Here is a 22583-nt window from a genome sequence, read left to right as displayed (position 1 = left end):
CGTTGCGTTATCGATATCGAGGTATTTGGTCAAAAATATTGTGTTATTTGATTTTATCCATATCGCCCAGCCCTAGCAGGAGGGATGATTTCCAAAAATCCATTCAAACCTGTTTTTGTTTTTTGGCTTCCGACATGTATCAGTAGGTTTTTGCTATTGACTCGAACAAGCAATAGTTCTGTATACTGTAGCCCACAAACATTGATACATTTACCTTTACAACAAGTCCACATAGCGTTGATTGTGTACCACTAGCCATTTAGGACATCTGTCCCTTTATAAGTGTTTACATTTGAGTTCTGTTAAGTTTGTACTTCCCTCGGAGAGTAACAAATGTATGGCACAACAGAGAAACATACGGAGTACTCATCGGACCCAAGCTAGTTTGCTGCCTTTGTGGCCATTGGAATTGGAATTATATTACAGTAGCTTCAGTTAGTCAGAAGTGATGTTGGAGAACACTATTGTGGTTGGCCAAATTTCATGGCAGAAAAATAAATGAAACTTAAATTTCTTCTTTCTGTCTTTATGTCTTCCCTCTATTTCTCCCCTTTCTCACCTAGCTGTCCTGTCAAATTAAAGGTGGAAAAGCCCCCAAAAATAATCTTTATATATAACTTTCTGGTAATAACAGTTTTGCCCAAATATTCAAAACAAACACCAAGGTTATAATGATTTCTTAGCAAGTAGAAGCTAGGATACATTACTATGAGTTAGGAAAAAATTGATTATTAATAAAGAATGTATGATTTTCTTTGGTTTCCGTCTGTTGCTGCAACCTTGAAAGTGAACATCAGTCCTCCCTGGATTAACCCTGATTTACTGACTTCCACATCCGGCTCTGTTTCACATCTTCAACCTCTGCCTGCTTTAGAACATGTTCCCCGTGTAGGGATTAGGGAATGACGGATGGGAGGAATGAGAAAGGGATGAGAGGAAGACAGCTTTGATGGTTTCCATTAGCGATGAGGGACCAAACTGAAAGAGCATCTTTTGTCTTCCTCTCACTTATGTAATGCACTCAGAAAGAGTTTTTGATCTGAATTAGAGGCCGGTTTGGCAGTAACTTTGTCTTCCTCTGCAGAATATGCACCATGCTGCTGTCCTGCGGATGAAAACACTAATATAAAATGGTTGGGTTAGCTGTCACTTTCATAAGGATGTAATGCTTTCTGGTGCTGCTGGCTGTAAACATGATGAATGTGCACCAACCGTAGCTCGGATGGGCTCAGTTGCTGAAGGTATAATGGAGTAAAAAGAAGAGTCTATGTGCCAACTGGCAGCGCAGGTATGAATAAACCAGTGTTAGAAGATGAGCTGGCGGGAAGCTGCACACTGAGTGTGGATTTCCGTCTCCATCTCTTCTAGCCCTATATTTCTATTCCTATGTAGCAGAGCTGTTTTTAATTCTTTAGGGTCAAGTCCAAGTGAAGTTTCAAGTCCTTTTGACAAGTCAAGTCTAAAGTCTGTAAAAGTATAGTCTCGCATTGCCAGATCTTCCTCCACAGCGCTGCAAAGGAAGGTCTTGCTAGTCCACACAGCATTCCTGGGTGGGAAAAAAATGTGCTACCATTCACAATCGTCTTGGGCGGTGCTAAGCACCAGACGGAGCCACGGTGCCTCTGCAAAAAATCGCGTCGGGAAGGAACTTGCAGAGATCTGAAGAGCAGTTAACCATGGTCCTCAGAAATCCACCGGAGTTTAGAACAACAACACAAAGGAAGAGGAAGGAGACGGACATCCCGACGAAAATTTGGCACATCCGGCGGCACCGGAGAGATCCCTTAAAATGAAACGTTGTTGATATAGAATAGTCAAAGTAAGTCTCAAGTCATTCAAGACAATCAGAACTCTATTATCACATCTTTCAAGCAAGTCTCAAGTCAAGTCTCAGAGCAAGTCTAAAGACAATTCAAGTCATTCAAAACAAGTCGTAGTAACAAGTCTAGATTAGTTTCAAATAATCTGAGAGGAACACAAGTCAAGTCTAAGGTGTGTCAGAGCAAGTCTCAAGTCATTCAAGTCTCAAGTGAAAGTCCAAATCCAGTATCAAGTCTGTCGGTGTGAGTCTCAATTCAACTTTAAAATGATTTTAAACAAGTTTCTGTCAAGTCTCAAGTCTTTCGAAACACGTTTCAAACCTGTCATCGTCATACACGTATTTATTCTTAATTGTTGTGGGGTTGTATCGAGTCAACGCTTGATGCTGCTTTTATTTCTACAGTAAATCAAGTGTCACAGAAATTAAAATCAAGTCTAAAGTCCATTTCTTTGAGTTTGTCTCAAATCCAAGTCTCAAGTCTTCAGACTATGGCTCTGCTATATGGGCCAGTTTAACTACACACCTCTTTAAATCTAAAAAGCTTATCCTGGAATCCTGGAGTCCAGTCTTGCCATCATTGTAGAGAGGGTTCTAGAAAGGTTCTCAAACGAACTACACTGAAATTGTTCCTTGTTAATAATGTGTTTTATAGAGTGCTTCCTGAATTTAACCTTTCCTTTTTTATGTTATACTAGACAAATGCAAACTGTCTCCTTTTTGTAGCTCATCCATCCATATGCTGGTGTTCTCTCCATCAGGCCAGAGCATTATCTCATTCTAGACAGGTTGCCAGACATGTGAACCGGATGGAAGTGAGCCGGTAGCAGCCGCTGGAAACTATGTTGTCCACTTCCTGAGAAAAACATTCCTGCTCGTATTGTTGTGGTTGTTTTATTAGAGTGCCGTAACCCCTTTGAGGGCTTAATAATAAAAGTGAAATGATGCAAATACTGGACAAAAGTTGTGCAACATGTCGGTTTAAGTTTTTACAAGGGGATAAAAGTGTGGGAGAATTGGTATGTTGCACAACTAGTGGGAAAATGTTGAAGTTTAAGTTTAGTGTGTGGGAATTTAGACTAACAATAACATCACAAACCTTGCTTCTACATCAGTATACTGTATGTCAGTGGATGTTGTCACCCACTTTTGAATTTGTCCCCGTAGCCACACATTTAGCAGGGGTGCGTCAAAGCAAGAAAGTGCCTCTACCACGAGAGAAAATGGAAAGCTACAAAATCCCACAATCTATCCCAACTGTAAGATTTGGGCTTCCTTCAAAGTAAAAGGGCAGATGTAATTCAGTTTTATTCATTTAAATCACCATATGAAAATGTTTTCTTTTTAAATGATTCTAGTTGATAGATTACTTTTTAATATAACATCTATAATTCTTAGAATCTGCAAATATGTCTATCTTTCTTCTACATTTTTCTTGTGTTGTTCTCTGACATAACTAAGACTATAGAAGTGTAAAAAACAGTCTTATTATTCCAAGGAGGGGCCCTCTGTGTGTGTGTGTGTGTGTGTGTGTGTGTGTGTGTGTGTGTGTGTGTGTGTGTGTGTGTGCACACCAACTAATGCAAACATCTGTCATGTATCTCTGCTGTCGTTTTTCCAGAAAGAAAGAATGGAGGGAAAAGAAAGGAGTGGTTATGTTTTTGGAAATGGAAAAATAGAGCTAGATTTCCCCTGAGGGTGTGGCTGCTTTGTGATGTCATGCGTTTGCCATGGTTACTATGTGTTATCATTGGGTGTTCATGAGAGGACACACACACACATACACACACACACACACACATACACACATTATATTATCAAGAAAATAGTCAAGAGCAATCTATAGCTAAATTGTTTCTTCATAAACTACTGTATATTTAAAAAAAAAAAAAGCTATTCAATTAGTTTTTTCGATTGCTAAACGACAGTGGGCACAACTGGAGCCACATGTACAAAACTCTAACTACAGTCTGCATTACCAACAGACAGTCACCTGAGCTAAACAGTTCACATCACCATCACCACAACTCTTCACACACGTCTCAGAACAGGCTCAGTGCAGCCAAACACACAGAACAATCCTCACTGAGATAACACACACTGTCACTCAGAACACACTGAGTTAAAACATTAGTATCAAACACCAAGTCAGAAATAAAACACTTTTCATCTTTACCTGCCTACCTACCTTACCTTTAACTGCCTCAAAAGAAAATGTGTTCAGTTATCAATTTTGTCTAACCTGTCTCACTCCTCTTCTTTCCTTCTTCCGTGCATCCTTCCCTTTTCCTCTCTCCTTCCTATACCCCTCCCTGCCTCCCTCCCTCATGGCAGTATGTGGAACTGAACTGGCCCAAGGAGGTTTCTTTGTGCGGCAGGGTGAATACATCTGTACTCTGGACTACCAGCGGCTGTACGGGACTCGCTGCTTCAGCTGCCAGGACTTCATAGAGGGGGAGGTGGTGTCAGCCCTGGGGAAGACCTACCACCCCCGCTGCTTTGTCTGCGCCTCCTGCAAGTAAGAAACACAGATGTGGGGACCAGGGTCCAAACCATATGTAGTTCACGTATCATTTAGCTGCTTTTTCAGTTTTTTGTCAAAGAGCTTTTGAAAGCCCATTTCCGACATTGGAATTGCGAGGGCTGCCGTATTTGACAATCTGATAACCACGCCCACTTCACACAGTGATTCGCCAGCAGTGGAAAAAAAGAAAGAACTTCCCTTTAAAGCATTAAAGATCCCCATCTTTACTTCAATCTGTTTAGCTTTCATCCAAATTTACATTAAAAAAAACACCTGAAATGAGGTGTACAAAAATATTTGTATTCAAGTATTAAAATTCGAACCCTAAACTTATGGTACTTTTTGTTGTTCAGAGCACTTTTTCTCCACAGTGTCCAGGGTTTCTTTAGGTCCGTACAGGTCTGCATGTCTTGAACCATTACAGCAATACAAGGTCTTGAACACATTAAAATGCCACATTATATGTGACGTACCGTAGAGACAGACAGATTCTGTTTCAGAATTGAAATAGTTTTATTGTAACGCAAAACTTCTGTATCATCAGCATCTGGTTGGCTGACCCCTGCTCGCTCTTCCCCCATGACTAAATGTTCCAAACTGAAACACAAAAACATTTTCTCAGAGGAACATGCACCAGCGGTGTGTTTTTTACACACATCATAATTTACAAGTCCATAAAACTATAATTCACATTCATGTATACTCTAGGTATAGGTGTGTGTGTGTGTGTGTGTGTGTGTGTGTGTGTGTGTGTGTGTGTGTGTGTGTGTGTGTGTGTGTGTGTGTGTGCACTTCTGGGGTCCCAATGACTTGCTTTGTGTCGAATTTGGTGCAATCTGGCCAGATGGTGGCGCTAACGAACTTTACGTTTTGGCCTGTAACTTTTGAACCGTAAGTTTTTCTGGATTCCAGGGGTCAAGACAGAGCTATCCGTATAAGCCACGCCCATTTGTGTAAAGATATATTTCCCGCCAGTTTATTTGTTTTTTCGTTACTTCTCCTACACATTTTGAGCAATCATCACCAAGTTTGGTACAGCACATATTTGGACCAAGCTGGAAAACATTACTTTCTCGGATTTGTGATGTTCCATTCAGTTTTGCTATAGCTATCAAAGTTTGCTGTGTGTGTGTGTGTGTGTGTGTGTGTGTGTGTGTGTGTGTGTGTGTGTGTGTGTGTGTGTGACACCACTTAACCCATTCCCACAGCTAGTGTTAAGTGTCTTTTGAACTAAAGGTTTCTGTGCGTGCGTGTGTGCATCCTACCATCCCTCTGTGACCCCCAACCTGAACCTGAATCACAATGTTCCAGTGTGGCATTTGAGGTTTGTAATGTGATCATCAAACTCCTGGGCTCCTCTTCTAACAAATATTGCTTTTGTGGTGGCAAAACACACAGGCTTATTCTGCGGAATATAGAACTAGGGCAAATACTGTGTGTGTGTGAGTGTGTGTGTGTGTGTGTGTGTGTGTGTGTGTGTGTGTGTGTTGGTCAGGTTATTGATCATTAATAATTCATCATTCATTCAGAGTCATCCAGCTCTGTTTTTCACTCTCACAGTCTGTCTGCATGCAGCTGCTCCTTCACTGTATTTATCTGCCTCTATCTGTACAGACACTTTGCCTGCAGTTCACCATCATGAGGGGTCAGGTCACATATTCATCAACACAGATACTGAGACACTGAGATATCACAAGAACAATCCATCTAACTTAGTGCAGTTTCAAGCAATGATAGAATTATAACAAAAAAATATAACATGGATCTGGAATGAAGCAACTGTGTCATGGTCCTGCTCTGTGGCAAATTTAAAAAACAGTGTTTCTTTAGTTTCTAGGGGATTTGGTGTTTAATAATATACAATATCAACCTTAAAACTTGTCTAGGGAGAAACCTTGAACACACCCCACTCTTCTGAAAAGTCTTTCCTCCAGATGTTGGAACCTGGCTGCAGATATTGGCTCCTATTTAGCCACAAAACCATAGTGAGATCTTAACACTGATAATGTAGACCGAACCACTGAAGTTATATCAAAGTTAATTTTTGCTTGCGAACGTAACAAGGAGCCATTTACAGTACTGACAGCATAAGTACAGAAGTGACTAACGTAAGCCTCAAACAGTAGCTTATTTCTGTGTGAAATACAATCATAATACAGAGTTGATGTCGTCAGTTGTTAACTTGTAAGAGTCAATGACGTCTCCCTTATCTGGTCAGGGAGTGCATGTTCTTTTCTCAGCAACACACCGTGCTTGGACAAGCTAGCCAATGGTTCCATGTTATCTTGTGAGAGCAAGCACTGTTTTGGTTTCTTAACAATATCCACACAACAACAGTTGAATTTAACAGAGAGAGAAAAGAGTAATCAGTATAATATTATTCTATGCAAACAGTTTAATAATAACAAGAGGAAAAGTATAACAGATAATAATCCCAGGCCTGCTGGATAGGGTTGAGGGCAGGGCTCAGTGCAGCCCATTCATGTTCTTCCACACAAAACTGGGAAAACCAATTCTTCATTGAGCTAGTTTTGTGCATAGTTTTTTGTCATGTTAAACAGAAAACAGACAAACACAAGATACAAAGTTGGAAGAGCACTCTTTTTTTTGGGCAGAACACAAGATGTGCAGCTGAAGTGGTCTCCAAATGTGACCAAGCGTTCCCCTCGCAGTTCAGTTCTTGAGCCACATAATGTTACCATTCATAGAAAGGGCCTGGTGCAGATGTTCCACACCATACACATATCCACTTTTATGCAGATGACTATTATTGATAGTCTGTGATGACTGTTATTTACTACTCTGTATTATGTCAGAAATGCTTTTTGTTTGAGGTAAGAAAACTCATTTGGACTATCAAGATGTCACATACCAACATGCCTTCACACTTAACACTGTTTGCCAAATCCAAAATAAATGTAATAAAACTTTGTTGAGGAGACCATTTTAGGGTTAGGGTTAACAACTTACACAAGATGGGTAATTTAAGGCTTATTCTCAGAAACTCAATATCTCTAAATGTGTCCGATTCAAAATAATAAATTCAAACACAAACTAATAAATACAGAATTAATCAATTAAAATGAAATACAAATAAAATACATAAATCTTAATGTCGTCATCAGTATACTGTTATTGTTTTTACTTTATATGTCAGATCAGAGAATTAATTCAGGTGTGGCAGCATTTTATAAATCATTTGTGTCCGATGATGTCTAAATGTTGTTTTAGAGGCACAATCTGTATCATTCATAGCCCTCCTCTGATATTCTATCTGTTTTCTGTTTGCAGACAACCTTTCCCAGCCGGCGACCGGGTGACATTTAATGGGAAGGAGTGTATCTGCCAAAAATGTACCCAGCCTCTCCCTGCCAACAGCCCTGCACCCATACAGGCTGTCCACAGTCAGTACTTTGTTTGTGTCTCTGTCTTTCTTTGACTGTCTTTACTAAGCAACAATCATCCCAAAAGGAAACTTTTGTACCCTGCAAACACTGTTCGTTATCATAATGTTCTGTTCCATCCCTTAAATTGGCACTCTCATAAATTGTGTTAAGGCATTCCATCAACATGTCCAATGTTCATTTCATCCTTTTGTTTAATGAAAGAAAAAGGTACTGTAGAGAGAACTCTTCCACGCAGAGGAAGTCAACATAGTGCCACTTCTCATCCCATCTGAACTAACTTGTCGTCTGTGTGCAGACTGCTGCGGCTGTGGGAAGGAGTTTAAGAATGAACAGTCTCTTGTAGCGCTGGACAAGCACTGGCACCTGGGCTGCTTCAAATGTAAAGTCTGCAACAAGGTGCTCAATGCCGAGTACATCAGCAAGTAAGTCAGTATGGCTGCTTTATTCATTCATTCATCATTTATTTTTCCTCGAGAGATCATTGAGGGCGACCCTCATGTTCAGTGTCATCGAATCACATTGCAAAGTCAAATACAGAACAGAACAACACAGAAAGTACAATCATAAAAAAAATATAGAAAGGCAATAAAAAATTCAGAATTGGAAAAACATGATAAATGAATTAGGATAATAGAGATGCAAAAGAAAATACAATTACGTAATGCAGTTACGAGTAGAATTATGCAGGTTTAGAACTAGATTTCTAAATTTTCCAAGAGACAAAAGTGAGTCGATTTTAAGTGCTGTAATTTGTTCCAGTGCTATAACTTCACTACTTCATCAATAATGTTACTGCTCTGTCATGGCATGGTTAGTGTTGGATGTCACAATACTTCCTATCACTAATAATCTTTTTATTTGGTCAATAAATTCCATCTTTGCCCTAATGTAGTCTAGCATTCTGCATTTCCTTTGACTCTGACTGTTACTGTGATTGTCAGGTGACTTAATAGTGCCCGATATATAAAGACTGCTGCTTACCAGATAGAGGCTCGTTGGATGTGCCAGAGCTGAGATCTAATGTAACCACACTCTGAGTGTTTTGGGTCAGACCAAAAGTCTTGGAGGTCATTAAGACTTGGCATTCAATAAACAAATACTGCACTGATCTAAAACTGTGGATGTATGGATTATATTTTCTCATTTCTCTAGCTTTCTCCAGAAATTTCAACTGAAATTGTGTCTTTATTTGTGATACACCTAAACAAAATCCACAGTGGCCCCCGGTGGCCTAGTGGCTAAGATGCTCAACATATACTGTGATCGCAACATTCCACTTCCTGTTTGCTTCTTGTGACCTATATCCAGTAAAGTTAATACTATACTATACTGGGTGCCGTGGGCTCAGACAGGGTGCTGTGGGCTCAGACAGGGTGCTGTGGGCTCAGACAGGGTGTCGTGAGCTCTGACAGGGTGCTGTGGTCTCAGACCCACGTGATGCGTTCGTCCAATCAGCTGCCGGTCAAGGGAGTGGAGCATCAACCATGGATGTATTACTTTGTGACACCACGCTTGTAAGGCTCTGTGAAGTGTACCTGCTGCTCTGTGCTGTCGCTGACCTGCTGCCCTGTCCTGTGTTGTTCTGTTCTTCTAGGGATGGAATCCCCTACTGTGAGATGGACTACCACGCCATGTTCGGCATCCAGTGTGAGAGCTGCAAGAAGTACATCACTGGAAAAGTCCTGGAGGTAACATTACAGTACTGGTTACACCTCCACCTTGTCCCTTAAACACTTCTTAAACTTGAAGGCTCTCAGAGAGTGCAGACCTTTGCCAAGGCCACATACCCTGTCTCATAATGTTAACAAAAGTAAAATAAAAGTGCATCTGGTTCAGATTTGCTTCATTGAATGGGTTCTTCCAGGTTTCATGGAAATGGGACCAGTAGTGTTTCTGTTAACCTGTTTACAGGCAAACTGAACTACAAACATTACCTCCTTTGCGTAGGCAACAGTCTCTCTAGATGGATAAACGTGTGAGGTATGTTTCAAGATTCAATACTTTATTAGCATGCAACAAGGTTGCTAGGAATTTGGTGCAGGACAAACAAAGCATTCATAGCAGGACAGTCCATACCCGTTAAAACACATGTAGACACATATAGACCCCCCCCCCCCAAAAAAGCAAACCAGTTATCCCATAATAAAATAGATGCATTTATTAAAAAAAAAAAAAATTAAATAAAGTGCCAGTGCTGAAAGGCAATCCGTGAGGTACTGTTGTAGTGTTGAGGATCCGTCCAGCTGAATAGTTCTGCAGTAGGTGCTATTAAGAAAGCGGGCTCTTTTAGATTTAATAGATTTTAGTCTTTGCCCTAAAGGGAGAGTCTCCAGTAGGGGCTTAGCAGGGTGTGTGGGGTCTTGGAGGATTTTCAGTCCCTTCCACTGAATGCAGATTAAATACATTTCTGAAATTGGGGTGAGTTCACAGTTTGTGATCCTTGAGGCAGTGCTTAAAATTTCGTCCAGCTGCTTTCTCTGCTGAGCTGTGGAGTTGCCAAACCACACAGAAATCGAAAAAGACAGCACACTTTCTATGGCAGCTCTATAACATTTTCAGCAGCCCCCCCACCGAAGGTAGCGTAGGAAAAATAGTCTCTGATGTTTTTTTTTGATGATGCAGGACAAATTGTCATCCCATTTCAGAGTGGAGGAGATTGTTGTGCCAAATAACTTAAAGGGGCGCTATGCAGTTTTGCCCATTTCTTCGCTTTTTGCTGGCAGGTTTCTCTATAGAGCTCCCCCTACAGCTTCGGAATAGATATTTGGCAGCTCCTATGTTTACTTGTGTCTGACTCCTCGCTCGTTCAGTCTGCTGTTTCCTCTTTCTCGGTTCCTCCAACAATACTTTCCTAGCTTTATGCTTCTTTTTTGCTGGCTCAGCCATGACGATAGTGTGAAAAACTCTGTCACTACCTTGTTAGCCGGTTCCTGAATGGGTGTATGTGTGCAGTGCCGTGGAGCAATTCGTTACATCGCGTGACATGAGGTCTCGCTATGTAACAAATACTTCCTGACGCTGAGGCCGGCCGAAAGTTGCAAAGGGTGGTTTTTCTGCTCACAGGCGCTAGGGGGAAGCGAGACCACCATTCAACTCGAAAAAAAAAGTCATATAACCATTCCAGTGACTACGAAGCTGTTCAGTTAAGGTAAATTAAGCTAAAAAACTAGTTCCCCTTCAAAGCTGTCAACTCTTTCCACCACCACTCTGTTTGGTCAGTGGTGTGAGCCTTTCTGTTCCTCCCGAAAGTCCACTACCAGCTCCTTAGTCTTAGAGATGTTCAGATCAAGATTATGGTAATGACACCAGTCCACCAGAGACAGAACCTCATTTCTGTAGGCTGATTCATTGCCTGATGAGATCAGTATGGTAAGAGGAATGTAGGAAATAAGTGAATAGATAGAATTATAATGGATAAATGGACTGATGAATTAAATAGAATATATAGATAAGCACTTAGAGAGTGTAGTCCTCCACCAAGCCCATGGACTGTCTAATAACGGAAGTGAAAATAATTTGTGTATCTGCGAAGTGATTTGGATACGCTCCAAAATGATATGGGTACTTCCAGGTTTCATGGAAATCAGACCAGTAGTGTTTCCTTAAACCTGCTGACAGGCAAACAAACCAAACTGAAAACATGACAGTGAAAGATGGCATTTCTTTTCTTGGAATGGCATTCTGACTGTAGTATCCATCTACAGATGAGTGGGGGACTAAATGTACAAAGACAGCTGGTCGCTATCTAGACTGCTAGTTACTGTAGCTAGATGACGAGAGAGATACACAGACATTAAGAGAGATACACAGACATTAAGAGAGATACACAGACATTAAGAGAGATACACAGACATTAAGAGAGATACACAGACATTAAGAGAGATACACAGACATTAAGAGAGATACACAGACATTAAGAGAGATACACAGACATTAAGAGAGATACACAGACATTAAGCCGTCACTTTTTCAGAAAACAAATTTACTTGAACGCAACCCACATAGCCTTAGGTTGCACAGTTGTTAAAGACAAATATATACTTTAGATATTACTGTGTAATATTCAACAAATAGCAGTGAGAGCATGTCTATGAATGCATGATGGATGCAGGATCAATACATGAAGGGGCCTTACACCAATTGTACATGTCAAAGTCAACTAACTAGTTATGGGGGGAAATACTACCCCTCTTTATAAACGGACAGTAAAATGTCTGAGATAACACATTTGGAAAGTGGGAGGGGACTTCCAATGCGCTAATAAAAATGATTGAAAAAAATGGTGTATTGTATAGCTCCAACAATGTGAGCAGAGGAGTTGGATAGACTACAAATATATAACAGCCAGCCTGCCTTACTAACCAAGCACATTAGGTTGAAAAGGCGTATACCAGGCAGGGAGGGTCTAAAGAAGAGAAAGACGCAAAGAGTTGTATCATGGGAAGTGTAGGATCCAGCTATTTTGGAGCTTTACCCATACGAAGGTCTAAAAGTCAGAATATATCATCTTTCTGCTTTGATTTTCTCTTTCAAACTTGTGAGTCCCCTAACTGTATGCAAGTGCAACACTAAATCTTTAGTGTGCCCCTTTAAATGGCATTGCTCACCATGTTGTTCTTTCTGTGTTCTACTGTAATTCATTTCCATAATGTATCCTGTTATTTTACATTCCTCATACTTCTCATTCTCATATTTCCAGTCAACAGATTCCAGTGATGACCCCATTTCCCCAAAGCGATCATTAAAATTTCATCAGATCTTATGCAGTGCTAATGCAGATACATGACTAATGCTTCTGGAATAGCTACCTGTGTATGCACAAATTTGAGACCAGCACTGAGTATCTCTATTTTCCCTGTGAGTATGAGAAGGAGCAGTGCACAGGGCAGCTTGGAGAGGCACCCGGGGTGAGCTCTGCACTCGTCCCTCTGCAGCCGGCTGTGTGTCAGTCTGCAGGGAATAACCAGCCACACAGGATCTGCTTGGCTATTGGCTGTAGCACATTCTTGACTTGAGTTATGGGGATGTGTTTTCAAAAAAGCATTAAAATGAATATGTTATCCTGCGCTGCAGTGATAGATGGAGTGTGCACTGAACCAAACATTGTCACAAATCCTGTCGAAACAAGTGCAATTATGGTCATATGCAGTTGTGATGGTTGTCTTGTGTTATATGTGCGGTTAACTATAATCCCTGTGTTAGTTAGAGACCCTGTTCTACACCAGAGTGGACTCATGCTTGTATCAACATGTTTATTGTATCTCTCTGATAAGTGATTATTGTGACCTATACAAATGTTGCTATGAGAAAAATCAAAAATCACGATATTTTTGACCAAATACCTCAATATCAATAACACAACTATATTGTAGGGTTGACTATTGGTGCTTTCACAAAACATTTACATAATGAGATTTTAGATAATTAATCATCAGTAATGTGAATATAATGACTAAGTGGTTAAAGGCAAATGACAGTACAGCTAGAACAGTCTGGTAAGTTCAGAAAATGGCATCACTTAAAACCTGGAAAAGACAACACTCAAATTACCATATCACGGTATACAAAATCTAAGACGATATCAAGTCCTGTATTATGATATTGATTTAATATCAATATATTGCGAGAGAGTTATTGCTATGTCGCTTTAATTGTCACTTTGTTGGAAACTCAGTACTGTCCATGTTGTGGTCCTGTAGGAATGATGACTTTCAGTGAGCTGAGGGCCAAATAGAGCTAATCTTGCTTTGTAATGGAGACTTTTAGTGTAACCACTTATTTATTAATATTAACCATTCAAGTAATCTCGCATTACCAGCTCTACCTACCATACCTAGCATTCTCGGATGGGAGGAAAAATGTGCTCTGGTTAATTGGCATTTCTTTAAACCAATCACAATCGTCTTGGGCAGTGCTAAGCACCGCACGGAGCAACGGCGCCTCTACAAAATAGTCTCAGGAAAGAACTTGTTTTGGTGGAACATGTGTACGTTCAAAAGTAGTTTTAGTCGTGCAACAGAAAACTCAGATTGGACAGATAGTCTAGCTAGCTGTCTGGATTTACCCTGCAGAGATCTGAGGAGCAGTTAATCATAGTCCTTATAAATCCACCGGAGTTTAGAACGCCAACACAAAGAAAGAGGAAGGGGACGGACATCTAGTGGAAAAAGAGGAACATCCGGCGGAATTTCCGGCAACGGAGCAATCCCGTAAATGAAACCTCGTCGATATAGACTACCATTCAAGTAACCCCCCATCAGTTCAACGATTGTGAAATGAATCTAAATCCAGTCAGGTATGTCCATGCATCCGAGCCTGCAAGTTGAGTGGTTAAGAAAAAACAGCAGAACATGCACAATTGGAACGAGGGAGAGAGGGATTAACACGATTCGACGAGAGAGTCCATTTGAGAGGTAAAAATGAGTGCTAGTGGTGTTAGTGAAGCAGTCTGTTGTTGTGCAGTGATGGAGGGATGGAGAGATGGGACATGGGATACTCTCCTTGGATGAAAGAGGGAGGAGGAGGAGGAGGAGGAGGATGAGGAGGAGGAGGAGGAGGAGGAGGAGGAGGAGGAGGAGGAGGAGAAAGCTTTTAGACAGGGGGGTCTTGGAAGCTCCGGCTATGACCTCGTAGCAACAGAGCAGCATTATAGGGACAAACAACACTTTCTCTCTTTTCTTTGATCACATGGCGGTCTCTCCATTTCTCTCCTTTCATAAACACCTCTCAGGTTCCAGAGTCTGGGAACAAAAGAAATGAGATGAGAGCATCTTGCTGGGTGTGTGTGTGTGTGTGTGTGTGTGTGTGTGTGTGTGTGTGTGTGTGTGTGTGTGTGTGTGTGTGTGTGTGTGTGTGTGTGTGTGTTCGTGTGTGTGTGTGTGTGTGTGTGTGTGTGTGTGTGTGTGTGTGTGTGTGTGTGTGTGTGTGTAAATGACATCACCCACTTCCAGTTTCTACAGTATTGTGTCAGGCCATCATGTGTGTTCTTAATTATTTGGCCCTTTAATGTCTGGAGCCCAAGACCATCTCACAGGATGGAAAGCACCTGTTCCTAAAAAGTGTGTGTGTGTGTGTGTGTGTGTGTGGCAGAGTGGTCCTGTTTTTATCAGCTCCAGGCAAGTTTTATCTGCCTTCTCTTCTCCTTTCATTACCTCACCTCTTAAAACAAATGGAAAGGAAGGTTTCAAGTTAATATTGTATGATAATAAAGATTACCCTACATGCAACCTAATAAAAACATGAAATCAAACTTCCTACAGCGTAATTCCTCTGAGAGATTCAGAATAAATTAAGAAATACAGGCCCAGCTCTTTTATTAAATCAAATGCATCTTTGTGTGAGTATGGAAGCCATTTCTATCCACTCTGCCTGTGCTTGGCTGCAGTAACAGAGAGACGGAGCGTTCAAAATGTCATGACATTTGGTTGAGATCAAAGAGTGTGCTTTGTGTGGATGTATGGAGTCAATAACTGGAGGTGGTAGCGGTGAAGCAGGTTGACTTGAAACTCTACTTACATCTTTGTTGCTCAGCGGCTCATTGCTGTGGCGTTTATTTTTTGCTTTTCCCAGAAATCACCCCTCAGTCACGTAGTGCGAGTGGGTACCGGGATGACTCTTTCCTTGGATTTGCTGTCAGGCCCTCTGTGGAGGCGGAGCACAGGGGCTTACGTCAGCAATGAGTGCCGGGAAATTTAAACAACAAGCCAAGCAAAGACTGTATTTCCACAAAACAAAGCACTGGAAATGATTGAGAATAAGATAACTAAGAACCCAACTATGAACAAAGATTCGGGGCATCGTCCATCACTGGTCCCGTTATCTTAGGTGACAGACAGCTGTAGACTCATTTTGTGCACATTGATAGGCCACTGACAAATAGTTGTAAGGCTCAGTGTCTTCGCTTTGCAAAGCTGATCATGTGTAGGTAGATCTGTTTACTTCTTTATTGTCTTTCTTCTTAATTCTTGTGTTTGTTCCAAACAAGCTGGAAGTGCTAAACTCATCACCTTGAATGTGAGAAAAGGCTTCAGTATTCTTTAGGTGCTTTGCAGATTTTCCGAGAAAACCTTTCCAAGAGTAACAAGTAATCTAGGGAACTCTCGGAATCCCCTCTTTGTGGGCATGTCTGTTGGTAGCTGCTTGTCAGTTCAGTTTTCTAGCCAGAAAGTTGCCGGAAAACGTTTTCTTTTCCCCCCTGTGGATAGAGTCTGTAAGGCAGGGTTTTATTATGCTTAAAACATACGCTGATATGCAGTGATTGGCCAGATCTCTCAAGCTCTCGTTTTTCATTCTTCACAAAACTACTTTTACTTTTCGTTTGTACATCAGAATGCAAGACATTCAAATTTGTCAAACAGAGGTTGATACTTGACTTGATGACACTGACCTGGTCCACGAAAAGCATCACTGATTTCCTCTGTGGTTTGTGCCGTAGCCATGCCCGATGCACCAAAGTCCATTCCAATCTTCTGAATGGAATCTACCTCTCTGGCCCGTTTCTGAAATTGGACAGGACATTAGATAGAGAAAGCAGATGGTCTGTATGTAATTGGATAAATAAAGAAGTAGAAAAGGCGCAGCAGCTCTTTGCAACCTCACCTGCCCTTTCACTATTTGGCTGTCATGATCTCTCCCAACTCTTTACCACAGCTGTTTCACAAATCCAAAAGTCATGCAGGAGTCTCAGCCACGGCTGTCATTCCTCAGTAAAACATCCAATGGTCAGCTTTCAAGTTCATCCCCCCTACAAACCACCCTCAACCCCTCCTCCTCCTTGACTTATCAGTCCCACAGGACATTGAATATGATAATTTTCCCCTCATGCAGGCTTGGATTCTGACAAAGGAAGGATTTGATTGCTGGGCTATCTCTTTTCCGGCCCTCTCATGCTTTCCATGTTTGAATTTCAATCCAGTTCCAGGCCTTTTATCTCTAGCCTCAATGTTTCAAAGTCAACTTCCTCTTTTCTCTAGGTTTTTCTTATTGTATTCAAAATATGAGCTTTTGGCAAGGTGGCCCCAACATGCTGCCAGTTTTCAAGCACCTGACCGTTGTTTTTCTCCCAATAATACCTGGACCTGGAGTCACCCTGCTCATTGGTCAGATCTACATGTCTCTGGTTGCTTCATCTCTCTTTCTGCTGCCCATTCGGTCCAGAGTATTAAGCAATGAGCATTCTGCAGGGTGTTTCCAAGAAATAGGGTGTCGGCATCCTTCTTTCTGGTATGATTCCATTGAAATGACGCAGCAAAATGGAGGGACCTCAGAGGGGATGGTGCGAAATCAGGCCGCTGCTGAAGCAAGAAGGGATGCCTTTGGGGAGGCAGGGATCAGCAGACATCAGATGACTGTTTGGCATGAAGAAGAAAACACAAAGACTCTCCATCATGAGTCGTTTAGTTAATCGTTGTGTGTTTTTAACAAGACAACAGAGTGAGATAATTCTACTTAAATCAAATGATGGTTTTTGTTGTGACAACACAATACAAGACAGAATAAGGCACTAGTATTGAGAAAATCTGCATTACACAAGTGAAATGGTATTTGGATTACCAAACAGACTGGATGACTTGTTAAAAAGGAGGTGGTTTTGGGGAGAATATCAGGATTTGGACTAAATACGTTTTAGTTTAATTCCTGAACCAGATTGGAAAAATCTATTCAAGAAACGCAATAGCTTAACTCAACTGCAACAACTACTACTAAGGTGCCCTCTAACAAGGCACTGAAACTGCCTAATTACTGGGATGTTTTGCTCTAAATGTAGAGGTCTTCATGGTCCAAAGTGCTGGACCCAAGCTGATATGGACCCAAGGAAAACCTAACCAAACCCGACATGCATACACTAAATAACTATCCCAAGGATAATATTACCCCAACAAGTTCCCAGTGGGTTGGGTCCTCAGAGGATCACCTGAAGACCTCTTCCCCCAGTGGCCCTGTGGTTTCACACGCCCAGAAACAATTCACATGATAACGGCAAAGCAATATCACAGACACATCCATCCTCACCATGACCGCTCCCTGCCCTCACTCTGGCTTGTAGGTTCATACTTGAGCTCTGGATAACATATCTCCCCCTCCCTGGATTTTTTTTTTCCTTTGCAAAGGGATATTGATCAAGTCTTTAAAGTCAAGTGGAATGCTAACGTTAAGTTGATTGGAATGCTTTAACGCCCATGTTACTCTTGTACCTTTCTCTGGAACTGCAGTGCTCCTTACTCAACACAAGTTCTCCACCTTGTGGCTAAATAATAAAACACACCCTTTTCTTTGTTGTCATTTGCAGTGGTGGAATGTAACAAAGTACATTTACTTTTTATTTTTTTTACTTTTAGTTTATAAAATCTGATGTTTTATTATAAATGAAACTAGCCAACAATATAACGGCAACAATATATACAGGCCCACGAAAAACACTCCTGTCTTTTCATCATTAAAACACCATTATGAACTCTGAGTGCAAGAGACAAAACATCAAGACACACTCCTCCATAAAAGCACTCAGTGAAATTCACTACCACTGTTTTCTTGTTTAACTATTCATCCACTGCACTAGGAGTGGTTGTTTTATACATTTGTCCGTGTTGCATTGGTTTGTCTTCATTGTCACGACTGTGCATGAGCCAGATTTTGCCTATACATCATATTGCCATGTCTCTTAAACAGTTTAGGCAGATAAGCAGACTGTAGGTGAGTGAATGGTTGTGTAAAATATATATGGATCCCTAACCTATGGAAGACGATTTCTGCCAGGAAAAGAAAGAAAAATGAGACACAAAGTTTGGAATGAGAAAATTTAAAATAATCATAAGATACTCAAAAAGATATGGGTATAGGTACTATATAAGTTTATTTAAATTTGGACTTTGACATTCAAAAGAAGCTAATAAGTCTTCATTATTAGATAATGTGTCAAATGTTTGACGTTAAATCATTTTAATTAAAAGTCCTGTATCAGTTAACAGTTTTTTGTAATTGCTAACATTTCATCTATTGTTTTTCTGTTCCTAATGGCTACGGCTTGATTAGGAACAGTTTTAAAGGATACGACTGCTGTTGCTTGTTTCTTTTCAGCTAAAGTATAAAGAGCCACTCCACTGATTTTTATGAGGGTTATCTGAGTTTGGACTTGAGTTGCATTGTGGGAAGTGTAGGACACCGTTTTTCATACGGACTAAAAGTCATGATATCTGGGCTTTTTTGTTTCAATTCTGATCCTGAATACTTTTTAAATGTCTAAAGTCCCCAAACTTTATTGAATTGCAATACTTAATTTCTTGAGTACCCCTTTATCACTTCCCCTAACCTGTCCTTTTGTTTTATGCTCAACAGGCAGGAGAGAAGCACTACCACCCTGCATGTGCCCGCTGTGCCCGCTGTGAGCAGATGTTTGCAGAGGGAGAAGAAATGTACCTGCAAGGTAAATAAGCTGTTTTTGGGACTTGAGTCAAATACATTACAAATGTTATCTATATAAGATCTATAGCTCCAAACTTCAGGGTAGGTACTGTATCTGCCTGACCACAAATGATTCAATGCTAACACACATGACAGCATTGAATCATTTGTGGTCAGGCACATACAGTACCTACACAACACACATGACAGTGTTTCAACAGGGTCTTAAAAGTCTTAAAAAGTCTAATATTTCAAAATAAAGATTTTAGGCCTTAAGAAGTCTTAAATTTGCTGAAGAATTGTGTTCTAGCTCTTACTTAATTTGAAACAGGTCTTAATGTTGTCATTGAAATGCTCCCGCAGCGTTTTATAAGTCAAGTCTACACACGCATTAGAATGTTTTTAGGGAGAAAGTAGGCCTATCAACAGGAATAAATTATCAAAATTATCATCATGGGAAAAATATGTCGACAACAGCTTCAGAATTTCAATGTCTGTACATTTTCGATTAATCGTCCAGCCCTAGTTGTAGTTCTTTCTTTCCCTACTCCAAATATAATTGGCTGCATTACGACTACAAATGAGACCAACATGCATCTTATATTGCAGCTGAGTGCAAGGCTGCGTGAGTCTCTTTCGGAAAGGATTTTATTCTTCAGCTATGGGGAAGTGAAAATTTAGTGAGGTTTCCTGACTCTGACATTGACTTTTTTGTGGATTTTGATGTCGTCATATACAAAGTATGTCTTAAATTTCATTAATACAGGTCTTAAAAAGATCTTAAAAAGTCTTAAATTTGACTTGGTGAAACCTGCAGAAACCCTGCATGACTGTCTATTGTTAGACAATAAGAAGCCAAAGAAGAGCTAAAGATATAGTAGTGACCTACTTCATTTTTCACTCTGTTCTCCTTCTCTTCACTCTTTAAACTCTATATCCTCTTACTCACCATCGGCGGTATGAACCCAGTGTATTGTGGCTCTCCTTGTTCCTAATGGTCTGGGGTTACAGTTGTTATTTACTGCTGCCGTGGCACTAACACAAAGTAGCAGCTGGTGCTTTGCCATGGCTGCTCCATTTATCTAAACTCGCATTGAACTGCTACTTGTCACTCTAGGGTACATTGATTTAGTGGTGAAATAAGCTTCCTGAAAGCCTAGCCATGAAAACATGAAACTGCAACAGATGTGGAAATAAGTCATGCCTGGAGTTTGGAGTGTTTAGCTCATTTTTTTTAGCTTTATCTTGAATCAGTATTGCTTCATCACTTATTTATGTACTTTCTTTGCTAATGTCAGAATGTACATTTGTTTTTTGCAGGAAACAAATAGTTGTATAAAGCTAGCAACAGGAACCCTATGAAGTTGCTAAAAACCAAACATACAGTACAAGCTAATATACAGCAGGCAAAAACAATGAAGTACAAAGTATTACACAAACAATACCAACTGTAGTTTTTTAAATGTGTCCGCTATATATATATATATATATATATATATATATATATATATATATATATATATATATATATATATATAAATATAAAAAACAGATGTTGCCAAAGTTTTCCCTTGTCTGTCACCGACCATGTTACCATGCTGATTTTTAGCCCCTGATGTTCACCATGGTCATGTATCACCACCATCTGAATTAGCATGTTTGCTAACATTTACTAATCAATTATACTAATTGAAAATACATAATAACTTATTGTTCCTAAACACAAAGTATAGCTGAGGACACAGAGAATGTCATTAGTTGTGGGGTATTTAGTCATCAGTAGGCATTTCATAGGAGTGGGAATCCCCAGAGGCCCCACGATACGATATTATCATCATACTTATGTCACTATATGGTATTATTGCGATTTTAAACATATTGCGATATTCTGGGATATATTGCAATTTATTACCTTTTTTCGAACTTTAAAAGATGTCCCCAAAAGGTAAACTTTGTCAATATCTTTTTTATTTAAAAAGATACATTTTAATTTCTCTGTTTGTTCATCTCACTTCAAACATCTAGTGGACTGAAAAAAGCAATTGATTTTTATTATTCTAGTTGAATTCTGATGTGCAATAATAAAAGATTGATACTTGGTGTCCGTGTATCTATAAAGTATTGCCACGCAAAATATTACTATACTCTGCTGTGTCAAGAATGCATTTCCACTGGTTACTACTTATTTTTAAGTGTATTCATTTCCATTTCCCTCCTTATTTGAAATGTCTTTTAGTTCCTTTTAATACACAGTACAATTTAAGGCATATGAATCAGCTCTTCTTTTATGTACCCAGAATTAACAAAGAAGTAGGTCGTCGTGCATTTAAATTTAAAGCACCATCAGACTGGAACAATCTCTCTCGTTCGCTCAGATCTATAACTTCCTTTTATGTTTTCAAATTATCTCTTTTTACCTATTTTCAAACATCCTGTTCCTGTTTCTGATCCTTCTTGTTTTTCTCATATACTGTATATGTTTGCAGTTATGTACCTGCATGTGATAGTGAAGTGCATAAATATATTTATACCTTGTTTCTGTAACTGCATTTTCACAGATGGCTCACTGATTGACTTTGATTTTGGTATGGGCTAAAGGAAGGGATTAGGTTTGTGGGAGCATTGTTAGTGAGTGTGTGTATATGAATGTGAATGTTGTTGTTATAGATGCCCACAGATGGAAAGAGAGAGGAGAGAGGAGCTTAAAGTGTCAAAGGAAGTCCCCGGGAGTCTAAAACTATAACAGCATAACTAAGAGCTGGGCCAAGACAAACGCTGCAACTCCTCACTCCCTAACTATAAGCTTTTTCAAAGAGGAAGAGTTTTAAGTTTACTCTTGGAAGTAAATGGAAACAATCCCAATCTGACAGCTCCTGTCTCTGTCTCTGTCTTCAGGATCTACCATCTGGCATCCTCCGTGCAGACAAGCAGCCAAGCTGGAGGAGAAGAGTAAGGTGGGTGGAAAGACTGCTGAGCCACGACTGTATACTCGTCAAGATAAGATAAGATGCATGAGGCTTTTTGTCACAAATCCTCATTGGAACCAAAATAGATCCAAATTAGAACACAGAGCCCATTTTTTTTTACTAAATATTGTTACTTGGATGTCATTTGGGAAGATGTAAGATGTTGTTTCTTATTTGTACAGCTGTAAATAGGGAGATAGGATTGGTTAAATTGAAGGCTAAAAATGAAATAGTAGTTGAATTTCTTTCCGATGTTGTCCTAGACCTCTCTGATAAGTACTAAAACATCTTAAATGTCATTGCTCAGCATTGCTGTTTTGGATAGACAAAAAAGGTCCAGGTAAATGAAAGAGATTCTGAATGTCTTGGAATGAGCAGAGACCCATTTCTCTAAAACTGGAGACCACAGTTATGGAATAAGGTAGAATGGTGGTATCAATTGGACGTAATTTTTCTAAATGTATTAG

The 22583-nt window shown here is 40.1% G+C and overlaps 1 protein-coding gene across 6 annotated transcripts in view; it reads left to right on the top strand.

Moving 5' to 3' along the window:
• ablim2 (actin binding LIM protein family, member 2) overlaps positions 1-22583 on the top strand; it is a 121622-nt gene that overhangs the window by 56210 nt on the left and 42829 nt on the right. For all 6 annotated transcript variants that reach the window (XM_028563799.1, XM_028563804.1, XM_028563800.1 and 3 more), the window contains exons 3-8: positions 4154-4337; positions 7635-7747; positions 8046-8172; positions 9345-9438; positions 19085-19172; positions 22046-22104. In XM_028563799.1, coding sequence (XP_028419600.1) covers positions 4154-4337; positions 7635-7747; positions 8046-8172; positions 9345-9438; positions 19085-19172; positions 22046-22104 — 665 coding nt within the window. The remainder of the gene's footprint in view (positions 1-4153; positions 4338-7634; positions 7748-8045; positions 8173-9344; positions 9439-19084; positions 19173-22045; positions 22105-22583) is intronic.

Source organism: Perca flavescens, chromosome 19 (genome assembly GCF_004354835.1).
Source record: "Perca flavescens isolate YP-PL-M2 chromosome 19, PFLA_1.0, whole genome shotgun sequence".
NCBI lineage: Eukaryota > Metazoa > Chordata > Actinopteri > Perciformes > Percidae > Perca > Perca flavescens.
The sequence above is the reverse complement of the archived record's forward strand: the minus strand, read 5'-3'. Positions and strand labels throughout refer to the sequence as shown.